At 31.8% G+C, this 21,296-nt stretch overlaps 1 protein-coding gene across 9 annotated transcripts in view; it reads right to left on the bottom strand.

Annotated features, from left to right (window-relative positions):
- Positions 1-21,296, bottom strand: part of LOC100570020 — a 231,206-nt gene that overhangs the window by 32,959 nt on the left and 176,951 nt on the right. For all 9 annotated transcript variants that reach the window (XM_029490506.1, XM_029490504.1, XM_029490503.1 and 6 more), the window contains one exon: positions 87-553. In XM_029490506.1, the coding sequence (XP_029346366.1) occupies positions 87-487 (401 nt within the window). In that variant the 5' untranslated portion in view covers positions 488-553. The remainder of the gene's footprint in view (positions 1-86; positions 554-21,296) is intronic.

The raw sequence follows: 21,296 nt of genomic DNA, 5'->3' as shown, positions 1-21,296 counted from the left end.
TTTTAAACGCATAATCTTATTCGATGGTTTTTAGAGCAACTCAGGTTCTAATATTATCTTTTATCTATACTATTGTTACACGTTACTTCTTGTGATGCGACGGGTCCGTGAAGCAGTGCACGCACGTCATGATAAGCAATATGAACGCGAAGTTGAGGAAACACGTGACGGCGATGATGACGAGCACTTCGTTGGTCGTGTAGCACATGCTGTCCGGCGCGGCGTGCTGCAGCACATGCGGTGGCGGCGGCTGCGGTGACCGGGATGCGGTGTCGTTGCCGCCGGCCGCAGCGACCAACACGTCGTGCCGGCGGTGATGGCGGCCCGCGACGGACGCGGCCGGGCGAACGACGTCGGCCACCGACGCCGCGGCCGCCGATCCGCCCGTGGTCGGCCATCTGTTAGGCGGTGCCATTTTGTGGTGCTTGCCGTGGTGCCTGACCGAACGGCGTCCGTCTGCACTGCCGCCGCCGTCGTCGTCGTTCATTGCCGTTCAGCGGTCGCCGCCGATCATGTCCGCTTTACCTGCCTCAAATGCCACTGGAACTAGAGTCTGCGGAAAAAAAATCAACAAAACTATGATATTATCATCCTATAATATTTATTTAATATTTAATTTAATTTATTAATTTACTTATAGCATTATGTTTAGGTAAGTAGTGGGTATAATAAACGTTTAATAGAATGAACGCGTCTTTAAAATTGCAAAATTAATTTGAAAACGAGACATCATGAAAACTCAATAGATTTTAAAACGTTATTAAATATTTTTATGAAGATCATTGTATCAGTGACAACGCCGTAGAAAGTCTGCAAAAAATTCCATGTAACTAATATAAAATGTACTTATATAAAAGCTTAACCGGGAAAATAAAAAAGAATTAATCAGCTTTTGAGTAATATTATAATATATTGAACAGACGGTAAAATTTACTACATTATATATACATAATATAATACATTCTTTAGTATTACATTTAAAAATACACAGTGAAGAGGTGAAAACATTGTACCTACATGGTAAATATTAAAAATAAAATCAACGAATGATACACGTTGCCATTCACTCGAGAGCATTAATTACTTTTTTATGGGCTACTCCCCCCCACCATTTTCACTCAAAGGGTTAGGACTGAATAGGACGTCATACCCGCATAATTTCACCGTCTAACATAACCTATAATGACAATTTGCGTTCAAAAGACCTTTTGGGGTGGTTTGCGTTTGGAAGAGTTTGTAAAAATGTCATTGTGTTTGGGAAATTTAGCATAATGAGTCTGGGCGAGTGAATTTAAAACATTGTAATATTATGACCTTTTAGGGAGACCTTTTTTGATATCCATCAATCGAACTAATGCATTGTTAATTTCGTTTTGTAGTAAACATTTTTTCACTTTTAAGATCCACATTTAGTACACTGTACGTAATAACTAATAACTAATACTATACTCTATTCAGAATAAGACAACACCTGCAGGCGGCCATAGTGAAAACCGGTTTTGCTACGTAAATCTGGTGTGCTCTTATTCTGAATGGACTATAACACTATAACGAGTTTATGACTCCACATTTCCAATGTTCGAGCAAAACTGATATTAATTTTGCCATAATTATAAAGTTTAAGTTGAATAATATACAATAGGTATACAATTTTATATTAACCTTTACGATTTTATCTTTAACAATATAATCAAACTTATAATGGTATGAGAACATTACCTGTGATAACGTTATTTACATTTTTAAGCGAGTAAAATATTTTACACTATACTAAAACTCGTTTGAAAATTAAAATTTCGTAAGAAACTAATGTTTAGTAAATACATTAAAATGTTCTTAAAATCTTAGTATCTAACTTTTAAGTTTTATAATAGATGAATTCACTCTAATACTAACGACACAAAATGGTTCTGCTGAATGTAAATTTAATATGACGTAATGTTGTACGTTTGTAAGATGGAATCTCTACAATGGAACCAGACAACAGCAATATTATACTATATTACACCAACTTCTCACACGCGCCCACACACTCATCAACACTCACACACACAAAGTGGTGTATTTATTACTATTTAGGTGTATAATATTATCGTCCTACTCAATGCTATTTTACTGTATATGCAGCGGTCGCGGTGTAATAATATGTTATATAAAAAAATATAAAAATATACGGCCGGAAGCGGATTATCCCTTTTCACGTCTAAAGCTTAAGTTTCGTGTATATATTATAATGTAATATATATAAATATAAAATACATACGCAGGCAGTCAAAGTTTCGTCACCCCGTCGAAGAAGAAAAACCAATTGGGATCTTTTCGTTCGGGATAAAAAAAAATTAAACCAAAATAAAATTTGCTGTCCTCTCGCTGAAATTTATCGCCCTTGGTACGTGACCACAGCCTCGCGGTGGCTTATACTTATGCGCGAGTGGTAGGTTTATATACCTAAAACCACGAAACACGTGACAAACCATCAGTAAAGCCACCCCTTCCGAAATAATCGTCGTTGACCGAGTAACAATTTCATGGGGCGAGGTCGGTTAAACAGACCGATAGGTGCATGAACTGTTTTTAAACTTTGTTTGGTGCCTAGTCCGTTCGATTGACTGTACCGTGTCTGGACCGTTCATTAGGTATATAATTAACCGAGGGAAATAATATTTTGGTGTTAGGTCCGTACAATAGACTGAACCGTGTTAGGAAGGTTCACAAAAAAATTATTAACGGAGTTATTTAATATCTTGGTGTTAGGTCCGTGCAATACACTGAACCGTGTTTGGACGGTTCACGAAGAAAATTATAAACCATGCGGGTTGTGTTATTTGTTTACATTTTTACTACTGTTCGGCGAGTGCAAGGTAAAAATATAATTTTTTATAGGTGTGCCCTAACCTAACCTAACCTAATCCATATACACTGTGAAGAAATATTATACACCATAGATTGATTTGATAGTCATCAAACTATATTTTATTATGAGTAGGACCCAGAACTTGATGATACTTAAAAATCTTGAGAAATATACATTTAATTACATGAATATAGAATGACAAGAAATGAATAAATATAAAACTAAAAACATTTATCTCCCTTGAATATATTTATTATTTTGATTTTCCTTTTCTTGTTTCTTATTTTTAGATTCTGAGCGGAGCGAGGAAGCGAGTGGTTTTACAATGGTGTTTATTTTTATTTATTTTTTTATCCTTAACTTATACAAAATTTTTACCAGAGGAATGCTACGATTTCAACATATTATAGTACCTTTTATTTTAGAAAATTAGATCAAGATGGTACTTTAGAGAGGTTATTTTTCGATTTTCTCAATAGTAATTTAATGTCACGGGAAAAACTACCGACAAATTACGAAAAACCGCTAAAAATGGGATTTTAATTTCTAACGCTTTGCTTAAATATTGTTCATAACGAATAAAGAATTACCTATAATATTATAATATTAATTCAACTTACGGTCTATAATAAATAATAACAATATAAAAAATCCGGACTGGCAAACCGTCAGAATAATTTTTCTTATACAATGATACTATATATCATTGAATTCAAGTTTAATACAATTCATTATACATTGACCCACTTGTAACCTACTGTACATCAGAGCGACATCCACTTATCCGCTTTTTTTTATTAATTATTTAGTAATTAGTGTAATTATTACACTGTAAAAATTAGGGAAGTTAAATTAGGTTACCTATAAAATAAATATTAAATTATTAACGTTTTTTTACCATTGAATGTGTTATTGGACAATAAATTAAAGTACCTATGCGCCGCGCCGTGCACATTTTATTTTCTTATATACAGTGCTCGTACATCGGCTACTATAATATTATCTACATAAATCTACGGCACTTCATAGTTCATGTACACTACAATTATAGCTTAAACTCTAAGCCAAGCAAATACAAATATACCTAAAAAAAATAGATCAATTTATAAAATGTACCAAATTAATCAAAAAATGACCTTATCAATATCACATATGCTAATTATAAAACACATTTACAGGTTGTATATTTTCGAAATAAATGTTTAAAAAAAACCATTGAATTTTGCGCAACTTAAGTTGGATTTCTATAATGACGAACCTCGAATGTAAGCATTATTAAAAAAATATTTCTGGGCCCTAATTATAAGTTATTACACACGCAAAAACGGGTAATATGGTTTTCATGAGTAAGGTTAGGATGTTTAATGTTTATAGCATTGAAATATATGTAAACAATTCATAAAAATATTATGCCCTTAAAACAATTAAATTTGACATAACAAAATTTTTAATAATACATTAATAACCAATTATTTTTAATGATATAATTAATTTTTCACATTTAATTATATTACTTACATATTTTATGAGTACGTTACTATTAGATTTAAATATAAATATGTAAATTTGTATTTATTTAGGTAAGGTTTTAAAAAAATTGTTTCATATGAAATCATAGGAAAAATGACGTAAAATGTACATACAATTTACAGAAAATTATTTTTTATTTAAAACAGTTTCGTGAAAATATAAAATTCATCTATAATTTAAAAATACAAAGATATGCAAAGTTAAATTTAATATAACTGCTTCTACGTCATATCAAACGGATTTAAAATTTGGTCAACAATTTACGAACGACTAACTAGATAAAATATGTAAAAGTCATAAACACCTTACATTTATACAACTCATGAATAAGGTAACTGGAATAACAAACTAATAAAGGTTGGTTATACGTCAACAATTTCACGATGTCGAGCTTAAATAATATTATAATAATAATATTATTTGCACTTATAGCTAAAACATATACGTTCATATTTGTTTGTCTTCAAAGCACAAATAACACTAACAAGCGTTTTATTTTCTTAGTAATCGAAACAGGATTCGCGTATTTGTCACGTGATTGTATATATATATATATAGGGACCTACGTGTTCTGTTATTATTTTTACATTAGACTCGTTGATGATCGAGTCAAAGCGGAGAGCACGGCCTCGGCACGGTGGTGCGGTGGTGGAGGAGAGGTACTCACCAATTTGAAAACAGAAAATGAAGCTCGACAATTGCGATAAATTCGATTTTAAGTTCGCGTAATCACGTACACACACACACACACACACACACACACACACACACAAATATATATATATAATTATATAAATTAATGTTTGGTGGGAACCAGGGAAAAATGATGGGAATATCTTAATAACATTTTTCAAGAAAACCATTCTGTCTTTATGTTATATGATATATTTATATATATAATTACCAATATTATGATGGTGTTCAAGATTTCACCGAAAATGTAATTGACATAAATTGAAACCTTCTGCTACAGCTGCAGTTACGTTTTGGAAAACGATAACGTTTCATGAAAATCGACCCCGTAACAGGCTACGAATAAAACAAACGAATTTTTCGTTCAACGGAATTTTTAATTCAATTATCATTGAATTTATATACCAAACGGGTATAATATGTCACTGAACTAAATATGTACATGGAATGCGTGTATTAATCAAAATATTCTGATAGGAAGTCGCCATATGAATATGACTGGGAAACATGATGAAGTGTTATGTTAGCTATGGAAATAATTTTCAACTAACAATATTATTGTTAGGGATTATCATCATAATATTAATGTTAAAAATCAAATCAGAACGCATATTATGGTGGCTCATCCCGTATAGGCTTATTTTACATATTATATGAGAATTATAAATAATACGCATTCCATGTATTGGTATAACATTGAGGTACACCGTTTTTCGTACAATTCACATTTTAATAAGGTACAAGGCATTGTATATTATTGTTTGAAATAAGCAATAATATAATATTTTATTGTTTGAATAATTAAAAAACAAACATCAAATTGCAGCTGTAGACTCAGTACCGGATCTTGAACTTCGGGGACCCAGATGCAAAAGAAAATTTTGGAGACTTTTAAAAGCTCTCTAAATAAATTATATTCACACCATCAACATGATGACTATTAGCATAGGTACCAAGTTTATGAAGGATCCTATGGTTATGACCTATAAAACTTCTCCAACATGTATAATAAATTATCAGTACTTGGATTTTTTATACCATTTAAAATGAGTGTCCTGTGGTGGTATCAACTTTTTTTTTCAAATGAGAATTATTGCTCTTTTCCCCTGTCAATTGTTAAATAGGTGATACTTTTGAAAATGCCAACGTGTCCAAATCGAAATTCAAACAAGTAGTTATTGAGTTATTTGAGCATTTGTTTTGGTAGACTATTTCCACCCATGACTACTATTTTAGTTTTAAAACGAGTTCTATACGAGTTTGCCCCAAGACTAATACGGTTTTGCCCCACCTATAAAGCAAAATCGTATATTTAAATACCCTACTTGCAAAATTTGGATTTTTTTTTAGTTTACGTTAAGATTTTTTAAAAATGCTTACATATTATCGTAGTTGACAATATTTGTAATATAGTTACTTAATTCAATTTCAAATTCTTAAAATGTTGTAAGTTCTACAATGGTTAAAAGTAAATAGTACTGTTCTGCACATTAGTCTCGCCTTCCGTAGTATTCATTTTTCTGATATTCTGTTACACCCTGTATATATACTATATATTATAGTGACTTGGATATGACAGGTATAAGTGCGTACAACACTCTTTATATATGAGGCAGACTATGGATGTCTACGGATTAGGTAATAGCTCAGCCACTTATATTTATTACGCGATCTGCGTTTGAGACCCAAAAGTACAAAATTACTTGATATCGTGATTATTCTACTTAGGTGTAGGTAACATCAGTGGCGTAGTTTACAGTTTTAAGAAGCTAAATATATTTCATCTATCCTCCCACCCTGTCACTCAAAACAGGATGTATAACAACATTTGCTGATGCCTCAACTCTCAAATTCTTAATTTTATACATTATACAAATCTACTTAGGCCCCCAAAAATCAACGGATCCGTGGCTCAAAAGAAAAACTGACTTATCACGCTACTATAGGTTACAGTACTCACTGTATACAGGTCTACATAGGCCATTTTCTTACAATAAATATATTACTATTACATAATATTTACGAGAAGAATTTTCTACTTTTCACTATTTTTATATTTGCGATTTTGACTTTTGCTGTTATTTTTTCACGGTTTTAACTCGCATCATATGCGCCATAACCCGACACCGTTTACGCGTCTCAAGCCCAGGAATTCGGAAACATAATAATATAATATAACCGTCTCCGGCGCCGTTGCAGTTGTTAAAAATCCGTTCGAATTCGATAGCGTCATAACCCTGTGGAGTAGTATATTGTTATTCAGCCCTGCGTAACACGCGATCGGCGAATCGCTCGAGCTGAGCACGCTTAAAACGATACAGCTGCAGCAGACTGCATATTTTTTTTATGACCGAACCATTCGTCGAATATTATACCGACGCGACGGTCGAAAGAACTGCAAAATATATTATAGGTATGTAGGTAGGTATGTTGTTGTTTTTAGGAGGCTATATTATTATGGTTTTTATTGTATGATATAATAATATCACGACAAGACCGTTTGGCGTGTGCGTGTAAATGCGTTTGTTAAATATTATACATCGTTACAACTTTTTTTAAGAGCGGTTCCTACGTATACATTGTACGAATTATTATTATACGAATATAAAGACGAGCCAACGATAAAATATTATTATAATACAAAATATATACAATATCGGTTCACGGAAAACGTACTTCAACAGCTTATACCATAATAAAAGCGCAGATTTAGGTTTCTCGACGAACGCAAACAGGAAAAAGTAAAATAAGACTATTTTAAAAGAGAATTTATATATTACTAGCTGATCCTGTGCACTTCGTTGCCCGTTAAATGTACTAACTCTATATGACTCAAACTTTGTTAAATTCGTTATTTAATATTCGGTGTATGGTGTTCAAAATTTATCTTAACTTTTATGTTGTCTGGAATAAAAATTTTGATTCGCAGCAGTATATTATCATGACCGTGGACCAAGTGCTGTTTGTACGCAATTGTATGATTTAACTCTAAAGTATCAAAGTTATACCAAGTTTATTTTGATATAATATGGTGGATTAATAGAATCAATTAATACATAATCCTAACCTAACCTAACCGTACTAAAATCCGATGAATAAAAAAAACCAAATTTAACCCTTTTTAAATTAGACTATCTTTTTCCTAGAGATCTGCATACAAACATAATTTATATATAATATAGCTGATCCTGCGCAATTCGTGGCCGTAAAAAATGATAGAAAAATTGTGATTTTTCAACTCCTTTTTGATGTAACTCAGCTAGGATGGTAGGCAATGTGCAAAAATTCGATTTGATGCATGCTTGTACCTGATCTGTCCGATTAACCAATAGGAACAAATAATAAATAAATACTATTTCTATTAATTATTTCTCCTATAACCAATAGCAACCATTAATAAACAAATATTTCCATCGTAAATCTCAAAATCCCCGTTAGAGCACTTCTATTAATTGGTCGTAACGTGATGTTATATAGCCTATAGCCAGTCCTGTAAAGTATTTAAGTAAAAATATTTGAGTAAAAGTATTCTAATACTTTTTTAAGTATTGAATAGCTTTTTAAATACTTTCAACATGAAGTATTTTGAATGGTATTTTAAATACTTTTTTTTTGTATTGAATACTTTGGTTTTTTATTTCAAACATTTTATTTTTATTCGAAATAATTGGTTGGAAAAATATTTTTGTCAGTAAAATAATAGAAAAATAGTTTTATTTAATATTCTGTATTTCTGTTTTAGCCGAAGCCCAAAGGTTTGTGAAAACCAGATTTCTAAATAAAGTTATTGAATTTTGAATAACAATATTCTCTTTAAAACTATTAGATAACCTACTACCTATGTGATTTTTACGATAATTAGAAACCTACTTTAAAAACCAAAAGTATTTGAAAAGTATTCCAAATACTTTTTCAAAGTATTTGAGTAGTATTTGAAATACTTAAAAAAAATGTATTTGAGTATTTACTCAAGTACTTTTTAAAAGTATTCTTTACAGGACTGCCTATAGCCTTCCTCAATGAATGAACTATCTAACAAAAAAATAATTTTTCAATTCAAACCAGTAGTTCCTGAGATTAGCGCGTTCAAACAAACACTCTTCAGCTTTATAATATTATAAGTATAGATTATTATAGCATAGCACATTAGCACCTACTATCGCCCCGTATACATTGTTCGTGTATGTATTAATCTATAATATAATAATATATTACGAGACTTGGTGTGGCTCGGTGGTTGGCCTCAAGTCACTAACATGTTCTTAGATCGATGATGAGTGTAGACATTTAAATGGATCACCGCCTCTATGTGCGTATACGTTACTAAAAAAATACGTTACCAACTCTTTTTAAGAGCGGTTATTTTTAATGTACGAATTATTATACGAATATAAAGACGAACCAACGACAAAATATTATAATAATACAAAATATACAATATCGATTCCCGGAAAACGTGCTTTAACAGCTTATGTCATAACAAAAGCGCAGATTTAGGTTTCTCAACGAACGCAAACCGCAAAAAGTAAAACAAAACTATTTTAAAAGAGAATTTATATATTATTATTATGGCATAGCACTTATACTATCGCCCCGTATTCGTTGTTCGTGTATGTGTTAACCTATAATATAATAATATATTACGAGTCCTGATGTAGTTCGGTGGTTAGCCTCAGTCACTAACATGTTTTTAGATCGATAATGAGTGTAGACACTTAAACGGATCACCGCTTCTGTGTGCGTATACGTTATTAAAAAAATACGTTACCAACTCTTTTTAAAAGCGGTTATCTATAATGTTCGAATTATTATACGATTATAATTTCAGTTACCGGGATACGTGCTTCTGGAACAGCTGTATGTTAAACCATAATAAAAGCGCAGACTTAGGTTTTGCGACAATTGCAAACCGATAGGTGAGAAAAAGTAAAACAAACCGGCTTTTTCAAAAGGGCAGTGGAGAGTTCAGGAATTCTTTATGGAGGTGGTCCAGCTAATTTTTCAAACATTTAATTGGGGGATACGGAATATATTAATTTATATATTAGCTATAGACATTTAGACAAGTATATATGGGGCCAAAGGGGCGGGGGCGGTTCGGACCCCATGGACCCCTCCCCTACGCAAATATGCCACTGTAAAAGGGAGTTTATATAATATATTATTATCATATAAACTATATTATATATTATAACTATCGCGGCGTGTTCGCGGTTCGTATACCTATAGACCATAATATAATAATATATTACGTTATTTACGTATATATATATATATATATATTTATGGGTACCTACTAGCTCCTACACAACCATTGTAACGCGCAGTACAATAGCAGCTATCCGACGGTTCGATTGTGTGTAAGTTAATCAACAATAGGTTTTTTTGACACGCCAACACACACACGTTCGAATCCGTACGCGATAATATGTGCTTGCGCGAAAATGGAAACAATTTATCCGGCAACCGAATAAAATGGAACAAAGATAAAGAGCGCGTGGTTCGAGAACGAGAATTCCGGTACGTATTAAATATCACTTTTCAGAATCGAAGGCGCGTATATAAAGTGTAATGTTCTGAAATGTCAGCGTCGGAATTCGTGTATGGCCGGCACCTCCCCCACAACTCTCCGTGTATAGAGTGAGTTGAATGCGCGTTATATAGTTGTTGTATCAAATGTAAAATAATACATTACGTACACTGCAGCAGCAGTCTCGGCTTGCAGTTCGTTCCGCCGAATGAATAGTGCATTTATTATTGTTTCGGTGTATTTTAAGGATTACAATTTAAGAACCGAAAAGCATATACTTTTCGAACGTATAGGTGGGGGGTACTTATATTATATTTGGATAATCAGTGTTCTTGTGATGAAATAATGTAACAAATTATATTGTTATTCTTATGTAGGTAATGTAGTTGTATGCGTTTAACAGTATATAACGCGTTTTATAATCACTTTTAGAGTCTATATTCTATAATCAACATTTTATATTAAATTTTGACATTTTAAAATTTTGATTTATGTAAGTCGGGCCGAGTCAGGTGCAGTTGTCTCGGAAGTGTTTAATATTTTGGAAAGACGTCTAATGCAGTTTTATTAAAAACGAGAAAAAAGTGTAATATGGTATATAAGTCGAGATTCACCTAGTCGTCTATAAAGTCTGTATTGAAAGGCCGTTAATATTCAATAGACATTAGGCAATATAATGTTAAGTGATGAAATACAAGATTTAAGTATATTACCTATACTTGTTGTCCCTGTTTATCTAAACATAATATTTAATATAAATTATTATATTAAATACGTTTGGAAAAAAGTCTAGAAATGAAGGTATTTTAATATACAACTACTGACGCTCGAGAATAATGACATAGGACGATCTGGTCTTGTAAAATACTATATCACGTACATATATAATATAATATACGTAAACCACGCACCCGTAGCCGGTAGTTGTATCTATTTAACTGTTACAGTTACTGCTGCAACCTTTTAGCCTCAAACGGGTTAATCACAATGGTACTTAAGCGACCGGAAGTATCCGTCGTTAGTGCGCTACAGCATCGCAGTGTATATATATAATATACTATATAATATGTATATATTATTGTAGTAGTGACTAGCAACGATTCACCGGGACTCGGCTGTTGACCTCTGCTTCACGCATAACAGTGGTTGATTTACCATATACCTGCCGCAGTATGATATAGGTACCTACAGCCGCAGGTCTAGGGCAGCGTTAAGTCCACGCACGTAAATCCCCACCCCAACCCTTGAGCGGGGTTTAGTTTTTTGCCAAATCGACCCTCACCCGTCATATCGCCATCGTTTCCGTTTTCCACAAAGGGCTATAATATTATAGGGAATCATCTGTCCGATTTCCGACGAAAATATAAATAAATATTTTAGATATTTTTTGAAAACTCTTTGTACCTCGTACTATTATTATTTTATTGCGGCCGGAAACGGTTGTCGGGCGTGTTACCGCGGACGCTGACGATAGCTTCAGCCAGTCTTTATAGGAACCACGCAAAAAGATTAGTCAACAATAATTACTTATTGATTTTTGAATCAATTATTAAACCGTGTTGACTGTGTTTTATGCATAAATGTCTAGAAATAATGGTAGGTATAATACAAATATCGTCATAAACATTATATCTTGGTTAAATTTTTTTACTTTTTATGCACTTTTATTTTATAGTTTAATGCATTTTGACAGTATAGGTTTTAGTAAAAATGTAGGTGGTGATATTTGTAATTATTATTTTTTTTTTATTGCTAGTATTGCATAATATAATATACTTTATACCTTATTTAGGTATAATACATTAATACGCAGTTAATACAATAAATATTTAAGTGAATTTTCTATGTGCATTTAGTCAGTAGGGCATATAAGTATCTAATTTTGGGTATTACATTCCCAGTCCTAATAATAATATAATATATAACCTAATATTAGGCACCATTAGGCATTAGGTGAACCCAACAATTACAAATTTTCAGTAGGAGTCATTGGAAGTTTAATAATTTCATATTTTTATTCGTCACTACATTCTGGGAAAATGTTAAAAATGCGTAGGTATCGGTCCCCAGCGAGGCAATGTAACTCAAGAAAAATACAGTTTCTTCGAGTATCATTTAGCACCATCTGCAGTAGCAAGTAGCAACTGACCCCCGGCCTACACTTCCAGCTGGATAGCTCTATTTTTTAGACATACTATATATTGTAAGTGAAATATTTCACACGTAGGTACCTAACTACAACCACAATAGTGTTTTGAGCGATGAAAACTCGAAGAGCAATACATTGAGAAAACATGCCAGCATATATCTTTGATGTGCTCGGTGAAAAATGCGAACCCGACAATTACAACTTTTCAGTACGAGTCATTGGAGGAAATTTGAACATTTTACACTTCTCACCGTTTATACACTTCGGGTGTAATAAAAAAATGTAACGATCAAAATGAGTTTCAGTTTCTCTCCTGCAACGCAACCAAGAAAAAACCGTTTATTCGTGCATCGTTGCAGCGCCTGCAAGTTTCCAGTAGCAACTGCAGAAATCAGCCTGCGCCCATAGATATGGAAATCTTTTTAAAATGTCAGCGGAGGGCTAACATTTTTAACATAAATGTGATCGGGGGGCTAAACCCCTCCATCAAGCTCCCGATTTTAACCTAAGCCTAAGCCCCTGAGGAGCACAATTTTTTTTAGACATAATGTTGTAAGTGAATTATTCCACGTGTACCTAAGTCACTATATACAACCACAAGTGATGAAAACTTGAAGGAAAATACGTTTGGAAAAACGTGGTGGCAATTTATACACGGAAAGACGTTGCATAAGCGGCTTGCAGGACGTTTTAAAACGTACAATGAAAAATTCGTTTTATATTTATGACACACAATGTGTCACGTCGATAACACTGCTATATACAATAAGACGACAAGAGTATTTGATATTTACCTGCATGTAATATATACACTGCGAAATTGGGAAATAAAGTTCTATAGAAAACGATATTGTTGCAGCTCAAATAGAGATGATAACATATAGAGAGTTATAGGTTGATAATAAATAAAACGTTTTATAGTACCTACCTATAAATTGTTTATACTTTATAATAATATAATAAAATTTTGATATCAAATCATTATTTTAAAGTTGGTCCTGCAGCATGAGCGAATGAAATCCTTCATTCGAAACCAGTGACGTATTTATGGGGGGGTTATAAATAAGCTTAATTATAGATGCCTAAATCAAGTAAGATGATTTTATGTATTAAGTGTTTCGCAAAATATTTTTATATTTAATATTGTCGTCTCTTCACCATTTCACCTCCACACCAAACACATGATTGACTATCCGGCCTTTATTAATAATTTTTATATATCTAGAGAATCATTCGACACAGCCCAGTTTTAATTGGTCTAGATACTCTTTCCGTTAGAAGAAAACTAGCAGATGTATTATTTATTTATGAATTATTAAATGGAAATATTAGGCATTCGCGTACCATCATATTTCTTTAGATATAAAGAATTATTTATTATTCCCTACTATCTAAAAAAATCTGGTGCTGATTCATTTTTCCCGCGTGGTAAATATAGCTAATAACATCTCCTGCTCATAAGATTCATTAGAATCTTATGAAATCTTTTTTCAACTACTCATGATAATTTTAAATACAATGCTCTGTTATTTTTGAGAAACAGTGAAATATAAGCTAAATTTAATAAAAAAAAAAAATTATAATTTTATGTAAATTTCATAGTTCATATACTATAATCCTATGTATTTTTGTCAATCAATTTATTGTCATAATTATTTATCTATTTTTGTTTTTTTTTTAATGTTCATTTTATGTATTATTATAAAATACTTAGATTCGTTAAATCTATCTATATATATAAAAATGGAGACAAAAATGTATAACAATGGCTGGTCCGATTTGGCTCAAATTTTTTTTAAGATGTTCATAACTGCCAGGAGAAGGTTTTTACGAAATAAAATTTTAGGAAAATCCACCGGAAAGGTAGGAAATCTCAAATCTGTATGTCAAAAATACAACAGTGACGCAACAGTGCATTATATTATATTGGTTACTATTGGTTAATCGGGCATGTTTGTTGATTTCATATAATATAAAATGAATCGCAGAATGTGTTGCTAAGCGCAATAATTCTACTGTACGTGTGTTGTGACTGAACTCTTCCTAAATGGTTAGACCGATTTGAATGAATTTTTTTGTATGTGTTTGCGTTTATTCATTTTAGTACGGTTAGGTTAGGTTAGGATTTTGTATTAATTGATTATGTCAATCCACCATAGGTAGAATACGACAAACTTGGTATAACTTTGATACTTTAGAGTTAAATCATACACTAACGTACATACAGCACGGGGTCCGCAATCTACCGCAGGTAGATTGCCTACCTGATAATGTACTGCTGCGAATCAGAATTTTTATTCTGGGCAACGGAAAAGTTAAGATTAATTTTGAAACCATACACCGAATATTAAATAATGAATTGAATAAAGTTTGAGTCACATATAGTTGGTACACTTAATGGGCAACGAAGTGAACGGGTTCAGCTAGTTATTTATAAAATAAAAAAAATAAAATATTATGGGGGGACGGTGTGGCCGCGTGGACTAAAGCGTCGGTTGCAACACAAATCGTCGCCGGTTTGAACCCCGGCCACGGGTGGAACTTCTCTTCGGGAAGTCACGATGTCTGTAGAGATAGGTATTGCTAACCCAGGCATGTCAGATACCTACGGGTGCCTACTGGAAAATTCTGCCAAACTAAAAACACACATGTTTAAAACCTACAGTACCCTCCCTTACAGTTAAAAACCACCCAATGACGTGAGTTGCTGCGGGTTAATTAATGAAAAAAAAAAAATAATAATATTATGACTATTGTTACAAAAATAAGTAATAACTACGTATTTGTGACCTGTACTGTACAACACATTAAATGAGTTAAAGATTAAGTAAAAGTACCTATATATATATATATATATATATTATTACTCATTATACAATAATAATATATATAGGTATAGTACAACATTTTTGTATTTATTGATAACTTTTACTTCAAAATACCTAATTAAAATATAATGGAAAAAGCCTTTTATTTTTGGGGGTGCATATTTCAAACTGGAGGGTGCACAAGTCTCCTCAGCATATCCCTCGTTGAGCCAATGTACGCTACTGTTTAACACATTTATAGTTATCGTGACTCGACTGTATTATGGTTAATAAAACACCAAATTATACCAAGGTAGGTAGCAAATTTTATAATAATTATGTATAGAAAACTGAAATTCAATATTTTACGTTTAGAATAAAAAAATATATTAATTGTCATCATAACATTATTATTTATAATAATCATTATTTTGTTTCTATTCGGTGTCACTGATTGCAAATACTTGAGACGCCCCTAGCAGCCGTGACTCAAAGTAAGTTTTAATTTCGCTCTGTGATATTTTAATATTATGCGTAAATATATATTTTAGGACTTCACCAAATTGGAATTCTACAATTTATTTAATACAAACGTTGTGTGTCATCGATGTATTTGTAAAGTGTGATTATTCAAGTGGAAAAAACTATTATTCGCGGTTACACGTAAAAAAAATTGGTTTGAAAAACAAACTTTTTCCTACTGAACAATCTACACTATAATACTACACAACAATACCATATTCATAATACAACAGCCCTCAGCTGTATATTATTGTACGGCTAATCCGCATTACGTTTTTCCGAAACGTATTATATTATTCTTCACGTTTTAGAAAATATTATATAAGTTCCTTTGAATAAGACGAACGAGCAGTATAAATGTATAATATAAACATTTTTTGTTTTGGATTGTTCGATGCACCCTCAAGTCTTAAAATGTGCTCAATACACTTAGGCTTAGAGGCGCATTTTCAACACGTTTGTTTCACCATGTGCAGGTTCAATAAAATATTAAAATATTGCGATGAGTGGATTTCATATTCATCGCCTCCCAATATTTTACGATACCTACCTATTCGAACAACTGATCAAAATTGAAAATTGGCATTGAAAAAAAACTTATACCATACAAAAATTAACAATTTAACATTTAACATAGATTTACTTATGCATTTTGTATGGTTACCTATATTAAAAAGAGATAACCGTTTTTTAGTTCTCTCAAATTGTGAAAAAGAGAAAAACGATTTTAAATTCCCCAATCATAAATTGGATGTACTTCAAAAACCTTTGAGATAAAAAAATACTACAGTCTTTTCAATCAATATCTCTCTGAGCAATAACTAATGCGGCAATGTCCTGTGGCATGTTGTAGTAATCTAACCCTGCACAGAGACCTGAATATAAGACCACCCTCGAACAAACATCATCTATAAACTTAAACAATAAAATACTACATCTTCATTTAAATCCTCTTATTTCCAATTTATCCTCTCTTGATCTAATAAATAGCACCCGTCGTCGTCTAAAAAGAAAATGGTCCGGGGACCCTTTTAACTTAAATATTAGATTAATAATGGGAAAAAATGAACTTGGATAAAATTTAATGTCCTATCATTATTATTATATACGTATATAATATTCATAAACATATTTTCCTCGCTGAGTAATAATCAAAGGATAATATTTTCTTTAAACGTGTCACTTACTGTTATTTTAATTACTTCATTTGCTTTCATTGAATTTACTTATTGGATTAAATTATCATATTATATTGATTGTAAATACTTCTAATGAAATAAAAATATAAAATGGAAATAATAAATTTCTTTAGGTTTTTATTGGTGGCTTCGAGGCGATAATTTACTAAAATGCAGTTTACACATTTGAGTTATTTTCTAGAACAGTGACGTGCCTGGTAGACCGCGATGCATGTACTGTTAAATACCTTATATTATCATAGTAATCAGTTTTTTTTGCATGAAATAAAAAGTGTTTAATATTATGTGGTTGAAGTTTTACGCTTATTTATGAAATCTTTTTAAACATGTATTATAGATACTACCTATATTTGTTATATAATATGTATGTAGATATTTTAACTGTGAGCTTTCAAACAATTTTATAATACAACGATGACATTGTAAATTCTAGTAATTCTGGTTCAGTATCTATCTTATGTTAACCTCAACCCTCTGCGGAAAGTCTTTAGTCTTTGTCTAGCCAACGAACGAGGATCGTTCATACCTATGCTGGAACGGAGAAAACAAGTGAACAAAACTTATATTAAAAGTTAACGTAGGTACTCTACTATAGGTACCTGTAACTAACATAAACGTTAAATAACTATTAAGTGATATTATCACGATAATCAAGATTTTTCATAAAATAAAAAGTGTTTGGTATATGGTTGCAGTTATAAGCACATTTATGAAATCTTTTTAAACATGTATGGACATGCAGGTACATCAGCTACTTGGTAAATAATAATATCTCTATAGAAATATTGTAACTGTGAGTTTGCGAACAATTATTATATCACAAAGCGGTACCTAAGTATATCATTACAATATGAACTCATAATCCTGGTCCAGTGTCTATTCTCTGATAACCTCAACCCTAGTGGCGTAGACAAGGGGGGGGGCGTGTTGGTCAACCCCCCCCCCCCCCATTGGCTTTTTTTCCTTGATGAAATGTTTTGAGTGGGTGGGGGATTTTCCAATTTTCTCCTCCTATTTAGCTATGTCATTTTTTTTTTTTGATCCCTCCCCCTTTCAGATATTATGTCTACGCCACTGCTCAATCCTTTACCGAAAATCTACAACTAGTTTTTGTATAGCCATCGAACGAGGAGCTGAATTATACACTCCAGTCAATGCCTATAATATCTACCTATCCACGCACACGCGATATGGTGCAGAGAATCGTAAAAAAGCAATCGGAATTATTTTTCAACGGATAAAAAAATGATTGGAAAAATGTATTATTTAACTTGATACGTAGCTGGTATAGGCACTTGTGTCGCCGTCATAACACACACATTTCAGCTACAATACCGATGCGGAAACGCAGAAAACAAGTGAACAAAACTTATTTAAAAACGTATCTATATATAATACCTATAACACTATATTGCAGGAATTCCGCAGTCCGCTGGTTTGTTTTACAGCAATTAAAACGCAGAATTGCCTCTTTGTTAAGATGCCAATATCGCACGCGCTATAATATGATATTTGAACTATTAATAAATTATCGAGGAGAAATTTAAAGTTTGATCAGGAGCCAGGAAAAAAAATTGAAAAGTTTAATTATCTGAGACTAGTATTTTCCGGATTAATCCGCCAAACAAAGTTTATTTGTGTATGATATTATATATATAGCCTGTTACGAACAACATAATTCATTATATTATATGGTATTATATACCTAATTTATTATTCTTCCACCATGTTTCGTCGAGTAAAAGTTAAAAGTTCGATAAAATTACCCTTTTAAAATTATATTAAGGAATTATAATCTTATAGATATTATATTCATATAGAGTAGCAATATTTTACGTTAATCGAATACTAATGAGTAATGACACAGTAAATCGTACAGTTAATTAAAAGTGAGTTTTTCAAAAACTGTGCCGAATTTTATCGTTTTATATCGTAATTTGACGTAATACTTATAATAGGTATTATAATAATATAATTTATACATAGATAATAATATTTTGTTTGTAATTTTAGATCAGGTAATACATTTTTAATCTTAGTAAAATGTTCGAAACAGTCTGATTTCGTCAAATTTTTCAATCTAATCTTAAAATACAGAACTACAATAACGTATAATATTACTAAAAATATTATATAATACTAAATTATAAATTGTATATTATATAATATACAAACTAGCTGATCCCGCCCGGCGTTGCCTCTGACAAATTAAATATCCGTAGATTTACCCCTTATTAAGCTCCGTTAAGTGTAAGCTTCAAAGATTTTTAACACAGCTCGTTTTGACCAAATATAAAATACAGGTCCAAAATCACATCCAATAATTATAGTCGTAATAATATTATTTTATTTTCTGTAACTAATAGCAACGATAATACGATATATTATAAAATGTATATAAACAAATAAATTATAGTTTTTCCTGAAACAACTATATACAATGTATGCGTGTTGATAAGTACAAAGTAAAAAGTTAATAAGTAATAAAAAGTAGCCTATGACACCATTGCGGAATCTTGCTGAATCTATTGACGAACATTTATGAAAATCTGTCGAAAACTATGGATTTGCCCAAGGTTCTTCCGGTTTAGGCCATTGATTTTATATAATAGATATATTTAATAACTGTAGATGAGTCCCCCGTTAAAATGCAAAATTTAAAAAATTGGCTTCGAGGTGAATATCATTTGGTATATGGCAAGGATTACTACCGATGTACCAAATTTCAGAACCATAAGTGCGAATGACTTGGCTGTGAATCGCTCACACACATAACTACACACATGCACATTGCACACAATAAGTTCATAATAATATATAAAAATTAAAACAAAATCAAATACTTGAATATTAGGCATACGGCAGTTCGGAAAGAAGTAAAAACTTTAATTGGATTCTCCGCTGAGCAATAAATATTCAACCAAGTCAAAGCGACTTTCACTTGAAACTGCTATAACAGTTGTTGTATCATACGCGTATAGTTTGTCAATCATACATATATACGCGTGTTGATATAATATTATATACCTACAAATATCCATGTATTTATACTTACCTACAATTTTATGAAACTTATAAGTTATAACTAAGTAGCCACACTGCTTGTTTATGTACTGGCGAAACTTTGTCCAGTATACGTAATATATATTTAAATTGAACCTATGTCTCCAACTATGGTTGAAACATGTAGTTCTAAATGTCCCGTTACCAATTAATATAGTTGACAACACAAAAAGGTTATTTTAAGTTTATAACCTTTACACACTGTTCTACGGTAAGGTGGTATTGACTCAAAAGTCGATAATACCAATGTCCAATAATATAATAAGAAATAATATTATAAAATATTCCATTAGTCTGGATTCAAAATCTAAATAATTTACTATTTTCCCAATTCAATAATTCTTTATGTATTGAATTATGCATACTTTAAAATTGTAATTATTGTTGAAACTTATTATACCAATAGTTTACATAGGTATAAAAAAAACACAATATGTTATATTATAGTATACACTATTATAATAATTAAATATTAATAAAATAATAAATGCAATGTCTTCAATAAAAATTAAAACAGTCCATTGCAATATTAATGGTAAAGTACGTTTTACTTTTATAGCAATAATATGAAAAAACATAGTATAATTAAATATAGGTACTAGCGATAATCGATATAGGCCGACAGGCCGTCTCCGCTCAGAATCGTTTTTCGTATACAATGATGTATAGGTATGTACCATTGAATTAAAATTTAACACACCCATTACAGTAACCTAGCTACTCGACAATTTCTGTACAACGGAGTGGCACCCACATTCCTACCTATTTTTGTTGTTCATGATTATTAAAAAAAAAATACTGAGGAATGTCTACTTTGGACCCACAACAATGAACAAACTAAATCCAATTTTCTACCGCAGAATCCTTCGTCGAAGTTGATGATCATAGCATTTTTTCCAATATAAAAAGCGTGTCTTCAGACGGAAAAATAAAGAAACAAAAAAAAACA

This window comes from Acyrthosiphon pisum, chromosome A2, assembly GCF_005508785.2.
Source record: "Acyrthosiphon pisum isolate AL4f chromosome A2, pea_aphid_22Mar2018_4r6ur, whole genome shotgun sequence".
Classification (NCBI taxonomy): domain Eukaryota; kingdom Metazoa; phylum Arthropoda; class Insecta; order Hemiptera; family Aphididae; genus Acyrthosiphon; species Acyrthosiphon pisum.
This window is presented reverse-complemented; position numbering and strand designations above follow the sequence as displayed.